The sequence below is a fragment of the Anopheles darlingi genome, chromosome 2, assembly GCF_943734745.1.
Source record: "Anopheles darlingi chromosome 2, idAnoDarlMG_H_01, whole genome shotgun sequence".
Taxonomy (NCBI): domain Eukaryota; kingdom Metazoa; phylum Arthropoda; class Insecta; order Diptera; family Culicidae; genus Anopheles; species Anopheles darlingi.
This window is the reverse complement of record NC_064874.1, coordinates 30,156,903-30,171,812: the sequence shown is the minus strand read 5'-3', so window position 1 is coordinate 30,171,812 and position 14,910 is coordinate 30,156,903. Positions and strand designations below refer to the sequence as shown.

Below are 14,910 nucleotides of genomic sequence, written 5' to 3'. Positions count from 1 at the left end.
TGTTCGGTGCGACGATCGAACTATGGATGGTGGGGCAATATGATGCCCCCGCAGTCGAAGTAAATGTCTGTGACGCGTGAAAACCGCACGCAGGACCGTACAGCAGCAGTGAGCGTACGATTGGACCACCGATCGTAGGTAGGAAGTAATCGAAGTTATAAAGATAATCAATTGATAGAGGTGCACGGGGACGATATGGTATGGATGGCGGCAATGACGATGACGATGATGGGGTGGACGCATGAAGCAGAACGTGTTAGTCATGCCAACGGCGCCGGGTCTGGGTGGCGGTGAATCGCGGTTGAACCGATTGGATTGCAGCATCGGTCGGAAGTTGATCGGACGCATTCTACCTTTGGGCGCTTCCCATTCTAGTAGTTCTGTTGAACCCTTTGTGGCCACACCGATCGTTGACTGTCAAGTGTTGTGACCATCTCGAGGGCTCGAAGCTCGATATCAGAAACCCGTCAGTCCGTCAGTCCGTCAGTGACCGAAGAGAGGAAGCGCGTGACCGTTTCGCTGTGAATTGTGGATTGTGTACGATAAGCGAGCGAGTGGGTGGACGGAAACAAGGGGAAAAGGGGGTGCACGAGGAAACCGTCCTCGTGTTTGTGCGTCTTGTGATCACCGGCCAGTATACGACCTATCGGTCGACCATCGCTACGATGACGATAATTAAGTGAACAAACAAACGGTCGTGGATGCGCAGAATATTGGTCCACGAGAGAGTGGACCACCGCCGCCGCCTCTGCCACCGCCACCCGTGATAGCGATTGCCACTCGCTGGACGAGGTCGGTCACCGCGGAATGGTGTGATGCGGTGCGGCGGAAAAAGGCGTGATAGGCGATAAGCGAGACCAATATTGGCGGTGCTGGTCGTTGGAACGTCACGTCGGGTTCGTCGCGTCCCGGGCTCGACGTCAGCGTCAGTGACAATCGCGGAACGCAGCTCACGTGGGTTTGGCACAATTAGCGAGCGAACTCGCCTGATAAGCACGGCCGTACCATCCGATCCGAGGAATGCAAACTGCGTCCAAGCGAATGATCTAATCAACAATCTGCACCTCGGAACGGTTCAACTTTCGCTTACAGTTCTTGCGCCGTTTCGGGGATTTTTTTTAGATATTTGATCGCGATCCTTAACCCCGTGCTCTAGTCCAACACGATTGCACTTGTATACCGCGCGGGTGGGGGATAGATACCTTTGTAATGGTGGACACAGTGAATGGTTATCTTGAGGATTAGTGGACAAAGACAGAAGACGATTGGCGGGTGGGGATGTCCCACTGTTTCTAGAGCCGCAAAGGATCCCTTTATGATGTTGCTTTATCTTCACTAGATCCAGCGCAGTCTAGTGATCCGCCAGAACGTCGGTACCGTTTCCAATACGATACCGTTAGCCGTATGCTGCCTGTGTGCTCCGTGTGTGTCTGTATGAGGAAGAGATCGTAACCCGTAGCCCCTTAAGTGAAGTGCAGTGTATGCCGTTCGATCGATTAGTACGCAAGTGATGGTGTAAAACGTACGACATGAGTTGTTTATCATGGTGAAAAACAATTATCACTGTCCGCCTCATCAGTGCACGTCCCAAAACCGGTAGTACACCGCCACCGGTCGAACTGTCTGTCTGTCTGCTTGGTGTACCTTCACATCGTTCCGGAAGAACGTTTGCGGTTGAAACGCAAATCCGAAGGTCTTGCACATCGAAGAAGACACCACACCGGTGTACCAACCGGTGCAAATATGACAATCCTTGGTGAACCGTCAGCGTCGGTGTCCGGCGTTGGGTCGCACCACCATCCGGCGACGACCAACACGAACAACGGATCGCACGCCGAACTGTTAACAGGTGAGCCGGCGGCGAGCGGCGAGCGGCGTGTTCCAGGCGTGCCTGGCTGTGATGAATGAAGCGCTACCGCATTCCATGCACGTCCCAAAAGCATGCTGAAGGTTGCCCGGAAGTAATGCCAGTCGGCCGGTCGGTCGGTCGTTAGTTCCGCGAGGAAGGGAAACCAAAGTGGTGATCCCGAAGTGCAGGGCTGTGCTATGATGGAAATCGTTTATTTTATGAATCGCTTACATCACCCTCGTGCAAGGTGGTGGATGGGGAAGAGGCTTCCAGCTGAGCGAATACCTTAGCCGAGCCGTGAAATGTCACTGGACATCTCTGGGTTTATCTATTGTTTCCCTCCCCCCCCCCCCCCCCTTTTCTCGAGCATCAAATCAACCGACCGCCGATCGAAAGCAGAAACGTGACGACGCACGTCACGGGGGGGGAACTTGTTTTTCCGAAAAGCCGCTCGTCGATCGAGGCATCGTCTCTTCCACACATGAGACATGCTCCTCATAAGAAGTGTTGCATAAGAAGGCTCGCATCTCGAGCAAGGCGTAAAGTGTCGTTTCTGCACTTCAGTGACCGTTCCACGCTGTGGCCGACCGTACCGTGGCCAATCGACATTCCACATGTTCCGCTTCCGAAACCGTACACCGTGTTTTCGGGGCCCACGGCACACAGTTTGCTTCCCGCTAGGCAGCTAGACCATTGATTCCGATGACTTGCTTGCGAGGGCTTCAATCGTAGCAGCCCGATTCGGTGGCTGGCACTTTCACACACAGGCACTACGGCGTGACGCCTTCTTTGATTGGAATTGTCTCAAAATCGTTTCGGAAAAGGTCGAAGTTGGAGCCGGAGTCTAGCCGGAGTCTGTGTGTGACGTGACGGAAGTTGGAATGAAGTGCACTTCGTCCACGGGCATGCTATCATCACGCGCACCCCCACGCGCGCACTGTGCGTTTGGTGTACGCCCGGAATGGGCCGGGAATTGAACCCCCAGAGAGAGAGAAGAGGAAAATTAGAAATTGAAACCCGTGTGTTGATGCTGTGTGCTGAAAGGCTGGGAGAGGAGATCGAATGCAAATCGAATGAGTGGTCTGGCTGTTGCCACGGACGTTACGTCTGTTCCCGGCACGTTCGAAGCTGGCACATATCCGGTGCACTAGAAGCGGGCAACCTTTTGGGTCGCGGCGAGGGATCCATTCCTTGAATCGATCGATTGCATAACCCGGGGGTCCCGGAATTCGCGATATTCGGTGCGAGCGTACTTCCCTTACTTAGTGGCCGGTGACGAACGTCGCGATCGCGGTGCCGAAACCGGAGTATTACGAACATGGCACGAGAATCGTGCATAAATAAAAGACTTCAATGCCGGGGCACACGACACACAACGAATGGCACGCTACCGCCGATGTGCCGGGAATGGTTTGAACGATTGAGTCAGCGCCAGAGGTGACGTCGGCGATTGATTATCGCATTTAACTGTACTAGTTGTGTTGACTGCTGTTCACAGAAGCTGCTGTGAGTTGTCGACGGCTACTAACACTGTTTGAACACCGTCGTTGAATTGTGTCGGCAAATATTTTTAACGTCCATAATTGGCCGATAAATTTCAAGGGCCCTCGCCCGCGGGATGGCTTCGATATAAAGATAAACAGTACGCCCATTGTCTGAAGCGTGAAGCGCGCTGATGGTGGCTGCACGTATGACGAAAACAGTATTTGCTTAAGGTGAACATTCAGTCTGTTAAGTGGTGGAGCCACGAGTCGTTTTTATTGCAGCTTTCATAAAAAAGGTGTAAACTGCTGAATCAGAGATGAAAATAATACAAAGCTGTACGATATTGCCTAGTTTTCGTTTAGTTTTTGAGCGGTCATTTAATGAAATACTTTTGTTTTCCTTTCGCTTTCAGCAGCCGGAGATGGGAGTGACGTAGAGAATGGCAGCATCCAAGATTTGCTTAAGGATACGGGTAAGTGAACATTCTGTTAAGAGGGGGGCTTTGGTATTTTCGGGTCCAAAAACGGCTTATTTTTGACGAATTTTAGTGCAGAAACCATTCAACTTAATTTTTCGCAGTTAGTGCCATATTAAAATACAACTTTTCAAGAACATTTCGTTAAATTTTGGCGAAGATCGGTCCAAAACCACGCGCATAGCGTTCAATTTCCGTCCCGTAACGGTCGTTTCAAATTAAAAAAGCCGTGTGCATGAACCGTTTTTTGACGGATAGAGGGCGCTTTCGTGTCGAGTGCGAAAGTCATGTCCGGCACTGTACGAGCGTCTCATGCTCACTTCGGGTCTCTCACGCTCACTTCGGCTTATTTCCAGCCTTCGGCTTGTGTGCCAGGTTTGTGTCCCGGCTTCGGGTTTTCGTGCGTACTCACTAGCGCCCTCTAGCGACTGGTTGCGCCTGCAACACCACGTGGACGGCGAGTGCATAACTTCTGGCGTAAATTGCCTCACCTTTGCCCCCCCCCTCAGCAACAGCTGGAGGAGGATTATCTTATCAGCTTATTAATCACGATTTTTCCTTTTGTTTTCTCTTGCAGATTCCGAGCTTTCCTCCCTATCGCATGTTGGTAAGTTCACGCCAGTAGTATTCCATTATTGCGACGAATATTAGTCGTTATTAAACAACGCAGTAACGCAACGACGACGGTACTTCCCATCCTTCCTATCTTTTTACTGTACAAGAAAATGAAAGTGTAAAAGTATGTATTTCCTTTAACACTTCCAGCTGGCATTGATGGAGTGAACAGCTTCTGTTCAAGTGGGAGTGTGCACACTTCACGCGGCAAAACATAGTTCGATAATGGGTGGCCGATGCAGTTGCGCTATTATTAGCTATGATTTATTGTTTAACCAGCTTATCACTAAACCTCTCGCCCGGGTGGCCAGATAGACAAGTGTGTGCCAGTTCTTCAGTTCTTCGAGGCCACTTGAGTTGATTTTATTTTAAACCTACGGAATTAACCATTCCTCCATCCGAATGTGCGACAATGTGATACACGCATGGACGGAAGTAACGCATTAACGAACTGTATCTACGTTCCGCGAATTAACGCGGCCAGGCTACTTGATCTAAACCGGTCCTTCCCGATAAGGATCCATGTGATACGACGGGTGGCTTATTGTGTGGAATGTTGTTGTTGTTGTTGTCGTTGTTATTGTTATCTTGTGCAGAATACCGAAGATTAGCGAAAACACTTGTTTTGCGAGTAATCTGCTCTGCTAATCGCTTGAGCTAAAGGCACTTGAGACAACCGCCGTTGTTATGAATTGGCAAGTAGTAAACAGCATATTCAACACGCAATTGAAAAGTGAGTTGTGTGTGCATCTGCCGATAAGCCCTACACCGACATACCCCTCGGGGACAATTGACTTAATTTTCCAACAAGCACACCAACCAGCATCCTCCCATCTATGCTGCTGTCTGGCGCATAGCGATTCAAGGCAGGGATAAGCAGAATGAGGGCAAATTAAAGGACAGCGCAGACAGTTGATGGAAAAATGGTAAGGAAGGGAAGCAAAACAATGCAGGGTCAATGGGATCTTAATTGGAAGCCGCTCTCATTTGGTTAGATTTTGTCGGCTTCCAGACCACGATCCTGGAACGTGATAATCGGTCGCGGTACTATTTCCAGCGTTCTGCGAAGCATAGCCCGCGATGGGCAATCCCTTGTTGGTGATTTGTTTCTCCAAACACAACCATTTCTGCCATTATTGCTGCTTATCAACCGCACCGCATGTTAATGTCAAACATGAACCGGTGAACTTGAACCACTTAGAACCTGAGGTCACGTCCTCGAGACAAGTCAACGGGCTTGGTAAACCAACAATGTAAGGATGGATTATGGTCAATTTTCCCAGCAGGACGCATCAGCACAATTTTCACGCCATGTCTTCATTTGTCGGTATTACATAACCAATGCTATCGTAGGGAAGTAATGGCTGTAGAAGAAGTCGTTAGCCCGCTCCAAAGGGGATGGTGATGAAGCGATCAAAACAGCTTCTGATGCAAAACCATATCGCACTTTTGAGTCCGGGTTGCTATAGCGCATCATCAACCGCCTCCCGCCCAGGGATAATAGAGCCGAACCAGAAACCAGATCTATTGGCGGAACAACATACGGCATATCGCATCTTGCACGTCGTAAAGGCGTGTATTCCGGCGTTGAATCACTCTGCCTGCCTGCTGATTCACGCTCCAGATGTTGATCGAACACATTATCTCTTGCTTTCTTGCTCTTTCGGCATTTCCCGAACTGGGCCACCATCACAAACTCGCGGGCAGCAGTCTCTCGGATGGATCTGTACTGCATTTGCACCATGAACCATGTATGAGACTGGTTGGTTCCTGGTGTGGTTTGATTGGTTTAGTGGGCGAGCATTATGGTTGTTGGTCTATTTTTAGCTCCCGAAACCGCTTCGCATCCTCTGCCCTTACGCGACCGACTCATCGTTCGATGGAAGTTTGTCCCATTTCGGTCGGAACCATATGGCATTCATAAAGGGAAGCACACCGCCCCTCGCTCCCTGTCGCTCTCTAAGTCCCAAATCATCTAACCGCGGTGCGAGGGCCTTATCATGCCTGGGCGAGCGTAACCGGGCGAAGGTTGAGAGTTAATCAACCGTAGAGGTTATCGATCTTCCAGCGCTTGGTAACTGGCGTGGTTGTCAGCCTGGCCACGATGGCTGGCAGGCTGGCTGGCTGGCTGGCGGTGAGAGCGAACACTCCTCTTCCGGAAGCAACTAGAAGTGCTTGACCTCTGACGCTTTCATCGTTCGAATGGTTCTAGTTTTGTCACTTATCAGTCAGCCGGCCGCGTGTACACCGTGCCCACCGGGGGAAGGGTGTTCCCCGGATTCGTTGCTGAGGGGCTCGTTCTTCTCGCGAGCCGCAGCACCGACTATCGCTTGAACGAAAAGATCAAAGCAACCCGAGCCAAGCGTTGCCAAGCTCTTGACGTCACACCGCCTGTTGCGTACGTTACTACGATGTACGCGGTGTGGTCGTGCTTCGTAACCAACACTCCAAAGCCGCCCATAATGTATGCGCTAATGCTTCGAGTGGATGGCTAGTCGGTCGGACTGGTCGAGCGATTCCTGTCGATTGCTGCGTGCCGCATAGTCACGCACTAAGTGAAATGCTGTTATTAGAAAGAGGGGTCAGTGCAGGTTGTTGTGCATTTTCATTTGAAACCGTTGACGTCACGGTTCCGGAGTTCCGAGAACCATCGTACCGATTCGAAGGGACGGAAAAAGGAAAACTAACGTTTCTTCTGGTTTTCTGAGTAGTGTATCGCGTCAGCCGCCGCCGCGGCCGCCGCCCGATCTGGAGCATATATTTCATCGGGAGCTACTACATCAGGGAGTTCGTGGTAACCACCTCGCCCATCCCCGTGGGAGGTAGTCGCTTTGGGGACACCCATGACGCTCGCGCAATACGATCGTTAGTCGCTAGCCCGAATATTGGAAGACCAAAATAGACTGTTCCACCTACTGCTCAATGCACTGCTCAACTACCGGAGTCTTTCACTTGACGGTTCCCCAGATCGAGGTTTCGACCGAGACACGCTGGCGGCTGGTGATGACATCGTGCGGCTATCGTGCTCATAACCAATCGAGCGTGGCTAGTATAATCGATTACGGTAGGGCGGGGGAGTGAGATGAATGCCATAAATCGTGCACACACACGCACGCACGCACGCCTCTCCGGCCAGGGACGGTTCATTACGGGCGAAAGGTGTTAAAGGATTTATGCGGTCAATATGTCGCGCTACCAGACCGCATGCGAGAGCTGTGCTGAGTGCTGAGTCTCTGTTCACGTGGCATTTCGTTGGCAAAAGATCCAGACAGCACTCGGTTGTAATTAAGCGCCACTGCATAAACCATTTTGTGTGCGCTTCTCTATCTCTCTATTCCCGCACCGAAAGCTCAAAACAGCCAAATGGTAGCCAGAGTCTAGAGTAGAGGAAGTTAAAGTTTAAAAATAAATCCCAAGACGCTACATTTTCTATGGCCGGACAAATCGAGTAAAACATATTACAAATACAAACAATGGCGGTGGTTGCGGTAGAGAACGAGATCGACATGGATGGACCTCGCTCGACATCACTATTCGACGCGATGGCCGCAGAATGTGGAATTCGCATTTCAATCTCCCCATCGTTGGTTTGGTTGTAAACGGCGTGTAACAATGTTTACGAAACATGCAAAACGTAAAATTTACGCTAGATGCAAACGACGTCCGACGTGGCTGACCGATCCGACTTTGACCGAGGCTGAAGGTGCCCGTATCCATTATGTTGCTGATGCTGCTGGTGCTACATTGCCCGACGGGGAATGGGAAAGACAAATATTGTTTTGAATTCCTCGCCGGACGTTCTTTTTAGCGGCCAAAAACCGCGAGAGAGAGAGAGAAGAGAGGAAAAAAGGAAAGGAAAAGCATCCCAACTTCAAAGCGAAGTGAGAAATCAATTTTGCAACTGGACTGAATTCCAGCGATCGATCGAGTTTTTCTTGGCCCGTTTGGCGCATTTTGATCGTGCAGAGACTTCCCGAAAGGCGATGATGTAAACGTTTGAAGCGAGAGCAGATTAGCAATCGCAATCCCCCGGGCCGGCCAATCGTCAAGCAACGGATCCTCGGCCACCATATTCCTTCATACAGCTCGGCAGATAACGCGGCTAACATGTAATGTCAATATCACAACGGAAATGTATACTCGGCCGCGACCACGCGAGAGGATGGGGTGGTGAGCCGCAAACGCAAACAACGCGATCGGCAAGGCTCACCTGGAGACAAGGTACGCTTTCGCCAGCTGGATTCGATTATCATACCCCAGCGGTCATGCTCTCGTTGCCGTTTACTCCGTGATACCGCACAGACAATGACAATGCGATCGCGATCGCGTCCATCACTGTAGCATACTGAGAGACAGCAGCAGCAGCAGCAGCAACAGCGAAGATCACGCGATTCGCGGAACTCCGCGAGTGTCGCGAGTGTCGCGCGGGCTGCGGATCGGAACGCCGCGAGAGTTCTTTTACGATCCGCGCTCCGCTTAGCAACAAGCGCCCACATGTGGCATCCGTCGCGACATGCGGTCGCGAAAGAGAAAGACACGGTCGCACGGCGCCCCAGGCTAACACCGACTGTCCTACAGTTTCGCTAAATGGGACAGGCATGGCGGAGTGGAGACCTTTAACGGGCTTCGCTGCGAGTTGTAAAAAAAGCAACAAGGAGGAAAAAAAAAGAAATGAAGAAATGCCAACCATCAGTGCCTTTTTTTCTTGTTGTTTCGCGATGAGCTCCTCGTAAACCGCCAACCATCATCCGATCCCCAACCTAAGACAGCGACCGTGAGCGATCTCGCTGGAAACAGGCGGAATCGTCGTTGTCGTCGTGCGATCACACCAACACACCGATGAGAAACAGCTGATCGCTAGAGCATCGCTAGTGAGTGCAGCATCTACATTGTCAGCGACGTTGCGGTCCCTCCGTTCGCTTTTGCAAAACTCCCGATAACCCTCTCAACTTCAGCTTTTGATTTACTGCCCTGCCCAAAGTCTTACATTTTTGTTCCAGATAACAATAACCTGGCGCGCGAGCACAAAGTACACTCCCTGATAACATTGTCACAAACTCACCTTCCGGGGCTGCCAGGTGGTGTGGGAAAGTGAAGTCGAAAAGCATCGGTTTCGACCTCGATTCCGCGATCAAGAACCGAGCGACCAAGGCAGGAGGGATTTCCTCCTTTCGCATGATCTCATCGTAGCAGCAGCAGCAGCAACAACAACGAACCTAACGATCGCTAATTATTCATTTGCGGGCGATCTCGACCCTCCCTTCCCCGGGCATGTTTTGCCAGTTTGCTCGATAGTTAACCAATCGCGGCGCCAGCTTGTCACTCCCAAAGGGGGGGGCCGAGCTCTAGCGAAAGTGTTTATTGTGTTCGATGATCGATAAAAGGGTAGAAAATAATGCCGATCGTACCGTGCGTTTGCTTACCAAATCGATCATTCTCACGAGCGTAAACAATGGCAGATTGAACTGAAGGGAGAGGCTGGTGCGGTCACTAGTTTGTTGAATTGCTCTACTACAACGAGCGCGCGCGCTGGAACGTTCCACGTAGGGCTCTCTATACGCCATTGCCACTGAATTGATTTGTATCCAATGGCCCCTTCCCCCCGGGCGGATGGTTCGGAGCGGAGATCAATTGGGGATTTGACACTTCAATCGTTCCACGACTGATGCCCCGCTGCGAGCGTCCGGCCCGTGGCTTAGCAACATTATGGGATGGTTTTACTACAATTTATGTACCCTCTTGGTGCTCGGTTCTCGGTTTCTTACTCGGAACGGACGGAGTGTGCGTTGGATGCCAAGCAGCTGGCATCAAAAATATCTTAGACTTTGAGCCACAAAATGGTAAAGAGGCAGCAGCAACGGCAGAAAAGTCAAGCCAATTGTTCGGAACCGTTCGGCGGGGACGCCCTTATGACCGGACATGGCGCCCGGATGATGATGGGTGGTGGTAGTAGTAGTTGGGTTGTTCTAGTTTCTCAATCTCTCGCCCCGATCACTCTCTCGCACTACGGTTTCAGCTCGGTGATCCATCCATCCGTCGGAACACGCAAAACCCTGCGTTTGACCTCCACCACCGTGTGTCGTCGCCAACCTACTCGGACGAAGGCAACCTAGTTTTAAATAAAACTCGAATGTCTCTCGAAACCCCTTTGCGCGATGTTGAGTTTATGCTGCTGCTGCTGCGCGCGTGTTTGTCGCTGTGTGAGTGTGGGTCCGCGGACGGGTGCGCCACTGCAACAGAAACGACTCATTTGAACGCGGCGGAAGCGAACAAACCGTTCGCTGGCTGGCTCGCTGGCTATTAATACAAGGTGGTTTTGCACTCTAGCGAACCTTGTACGAGATACTGCACTGTGCACGCTGCACGCATAATCATAGTTCACATGAACCAATTATTGATGCATTTGTTGGATAGCTTTGCTGTCCTCCATCATGCAACCGTGCATTCGATCTACTCTATCTCGACTCGACGCGTTACATCACCAGTAGATCCAGCGCCCAACAGGTGTGCAAAACCTACCTCAATACCGCTTCTCTCTTTCGTTTGGGCCATCGTCCACCCTCCGAGCGGACGGGTCACACGGTTCGCTGTTGTGCTCTATTAACTCTACTACCTTCCAAGGGTCTGGTTCTTCGTTTCCCGTTTTCCGATTTTAGTGCAACTCCAGGGCGTTGGCGCCGCCGCCATCGCGATCAGCAAAACAAATTAGCAAAAACATAGCGCCACAGTAAACACACGCACACACACAGTAGGCCGGTGCTATGCTCCCTTCCAAAACACAACCATAATGACGACCTCGATCGCGATCGCACTGCAAAAGCACGACGATCGGTGTACGATCGTACCAAAAACATACCAAAAAATAAAAAAAAAACGAAACCAAAAGTGTCAAGAAGGTGTGTGGTGGTGGTGGCACTCAGCGACAACGGTCGGTTCACTTTCTCTTCCGCCGCAACCAAGTGGCCTCGAGGACTTTGGAGTGCCGGAGTGGTCCACGGACCAGGGAACCGATGGTATTTGTTGGAGCGCCTGGAGGAGAAGGAGGGTGGTGTAGCAAAAAAACAACCCTCCTCTCCCTCCCCTGGTGGTGTCGTATGTCTTTGCCGACTCGGACGCAACCCGCGCCGTGATCGATACTTGCCAGGTACGCTGTTCTGTTCTGTTCTGTTCTGGGGACGGGGGCCACGCCAGAAGACACTGACCCGTGGACGGTCGGTCCGTCGGTCGGTCGTGTGACCATGGGACCTAGTAACAACGCGAAGCGCTGTTACGGTTGGCCTGCATTAAGCGCTGATAAAGATCAGAAGCCCAGATCGGAAAAAAGGGGGTTATCAATAAATCCATCGCGATTCGGCCAGTGATCGTTATTGCTCCGTAAATAGCTCAGTGCCGCTTGCTGGCAAGGGCTTGGACCAAAGTCCCCGCCAGCGTAATTTCCCCCCCTTGTCGTAGGCTGTGTCGTGACCCGTGGAGCGCCATGAGCTATTTTTAGTCCCACTTTATGGGCTGGATGCACCGTTATCGCTCCCGTAGAAACCGCGTGAAACTGCGCTTTGCTCACGATTACAGAGGGAATACACAGGGTGGGACTGTTAGAAAAGGAATAAAACAAAACACTTTCATTCAACAAACAGGATGCTGCTAGGCCTCGCTCTTGCTAAAACGGCCATTTTGCGGCCACTAAAAGGCCACTGATAAAAGGAAGTCACTATATGCTGATGCAGATGATGATGAGTGGCCAATGGCGCCTGGGCAATGGCTGAACGAGGCGGATGTTGTAGGTCCCTGCTCTGCGCTGCTTCAGATGATTGGTTTTAATTGGCTCCGATAGGATCGATTGGCAAGCCAACGGCGGCGACGCCAGCGTAGGGCTGCCATTCACCATGCGTGCTGAGGCCAGCGAAGACATGTCAATTGCTTTTGATTGAACGCGGTTCGATACCAAACTCCGTGGCCGTTAAGGATGGCTAGCCCAACGACCGACCGACCAACCGACGCAATCGATTACTGTCCACGATCGATGTTTTCAAATGAGCGATCCATGGACGAATGGACGCAAAACACGATGTAGCTTTCATGTTTAATGCGGTATGGTATTGAGGACCTCCCCCGCCGAATGCCAAGGTTGATCGATCCATCCATGGCATTTCACGAACCGGGAGTCACCTCCGCTATGGCCACGCAATGGTATGTGTGTGTGTTTGTGTCGAAAAATCAATAAATCCCCTTCCCATCATCGATTCCAGCCCTCGGACTCAAATATAATGACCTTTTCCTGACGTGTGACGCTTGTTTGCTGGAGGACTAATTTTAGCCAATCGTTCCCGTTAAACCTCCTTTCTAAGCTGCACGAGTATGTGTGACCATCGAAAATCAATAAATTACCGGTAGCCAGCAGCCAGCCAGCAAGAAGGACAACCGCCGGCCACATCTCGCTCGGCTGCTTCGTTTCGATTTACCTGGGTGCTGGGTTCTGGTGTTCGTTTCTTCTCACGCCAGCGTTTCACACGTCTTCGGAAGCGTGTGTGGTGTTGCGTGTGATTCGCGTTATAATCGCACGCGCCACGAAATGAGGCGAAGGTTCTGAAAATAGTCGTTCTCAGCACCCCCCTCCCCGGTTGGCGTCTGGAGCGACATCGCGCGTGTCGCGCAAAACGAAAGTGAGCCAGCCGCGGAAGCATTCGGTTTGGGAGGAGGTGGCTGCGGCAGATTGCAAAACAAACATCTCACCAAAAAGGCCAAAACCCCACCCGTCGACCGTGTGGGACGGTGGTCAAAAGGGTTTCCCCATGAACGCTCTTCAGCAGCGTGAGCATTCGGCCCAATACCACCCGATCGTCTCGTTATAGTTGTCGTCGTTGTGCATCGGTTGTTTCGTCACCGAAATATTGTCGAGTCGGCGTCGTAGCATGTTGGTGACGCTTGCGGCTTACTGCGATTGTCACTTACTGGTCGGTGTGGATTTATTTTCGGGGGTTTTCTGGTCATATGACGGTGACTGCGTGGCCGATCGATGACGGATAGTCCGTTGCTATGACGAGTCAGGCCGGGTGTTAAGGATGACAACGGCTCATCAGAACGGCATACGGTGTTCAACGTATGAAAACACAAAATTAATACTAAAGTAAGGAAAAGAAGGGTTCTGAAGGCCCATTGTTTGTAGTGATTCCTTTAGAGAGATCCAAACACAGCACCGCATATCTCACAGCCTACAGACCAACGCTGGTGGGTTCAGGTGCATTCAGGGTCGGAAATGTTTGAAATTCTAATCCAACAGCCTTCCTAGCGTAGGGTTAAGAAGTTATTTTCAGTAGTATCCGACACTAATTTTAGCGCGTTCGCCCATAACTATCCCCATACCACACACACACACCTCAACCCGCGACGACAGACAGACAGACAGACGAAGTTCTAGTGTGCTTCGCTGGCTTTTTGTCGCTATTTTCATCGCACCGCAAACCTAATAAACCCCGCATGTCGCGACGGACGGTGCGTTGTTGCGAGTTGCATTGTTGCGTGTGCGATGGGGCTTGAAAGGGTTGCGACGTTGGTCTTGGGGCGGTGGTGCGTGCGTCACCAAAGAACCGTGGCATCTTCCAAGAGAGACACATCCGTTGTTTGTATGAAAGTCCTTCACTTTCTCCTTCAAATTGTTTGAGGTTCGGCGATCCAACTATGGTGGACCTTTGTTGAGAACACACTCGCACACACACACACACACACACACACACACACACACAGGTGCGACGATCGTGGCGAACAGGTGTTCAAAGGTGTGATGAACAATCGTCAAATTGTATCCGAAGTGTTTTGTTTGTCCTTTGCTAGGTGGCAAGCTAGGCTAGGATGATCATTTTCGGCGATGGCTGAGTGGCGTACGTCTGCGCCCCCTAACCTTCGACTGATCGTTTGCTGCTGGTTCGCATCGAATTCGAGCGATCAGGACTCACCGTTGCCTCCGGGCATCGGACAGACGACACTGGTGTGTGCAGCCAACGAACCAGGAAATCATCCGATCTGGCGGTCGTGGGCGCGAATACGGTGCAAACCGCAATGACGATCATTGACGTCGCATTGCTTCCTGTTCTGCGGCCAGTACGTACTACCGTACTAGCGGGCACATCCATTTATGAATGAAAATTGCGAGCGAACCGGGCAGTCGAGTGTGAAGATCCTGGTTGCCTCTTCTTCCCAATCCCACGTGTGAAGTGGTAGCACATCGAAGACAGAGGAATGTTTTTTACACTTTTACTCTCGATGAGGAGCTGACGAGTTTGCATTCGTCGTGGCGTTGATCTGCCACCAAACGCCGTCCGCTGTTGTTCAACGATCTCGGATCTGTTTACGTCTGCTGGCGGACGACGAACGGACAGACGGACGGACGGGCGGACGTCGGTGCGAGCTGCGTAATCGAAACCGCGTTCATTAACCAGCAAGGAAATCATTAAACCGATGGAACAAAAACAATCGTAACAATGAGTCGGCG

The 14,910-nt window shown here is 51.3% G+C and overlaps 2 protein-coding genes across 5 annotated transcripts in view; one reads left to right on the top strand and one right to left on the bottom strand.

Annotated features, from left to right (window-relative positions):
* Window positions 1-14,910, bottom strand: part of LOC125949769 (26S proteasome non-ATPase regulatory subunit 8) — a 594,091-nt gene that overhangs the window by 22,730 nt on the left and 556,451 nt on the right. The window lies entirely within an intron of this gene.
* The window catches only part of LOC125949767 (LIM domain-containing protein A), a 66,619-nt gene that overhangs the window by 34,414 nt on the left and 17,295 nt on the right, over window positions 1-14,910 (top strand). The window contains exons 1-3 of one of the 4 annotated variants that reach the window (XM_049677098.1): window positions 1,360-1,849; window positions 3,747-3,806; window positions 4,387-4,416. In XM_049677098.1, the coding sequence (XP_049533055.1) occupies window positions 1,744-1,849; window positions 3,747-3,806; window positions 4,387-4,416 (196 nt within the window). In that variant the 5' untranslated portion in view covers window positions 1,360-1,743. Of the gene's footprint in view, window positions 1-1,359; window positions 1,850-3,746; window positions 3,807-4,386; window positions 4,417-14,910 lie in introns of those variants that run through there. The other 3 variants (XM_049677099.1, XM_049677097.1, XM_049677096.1) reach the window with 3 other exon arrangements.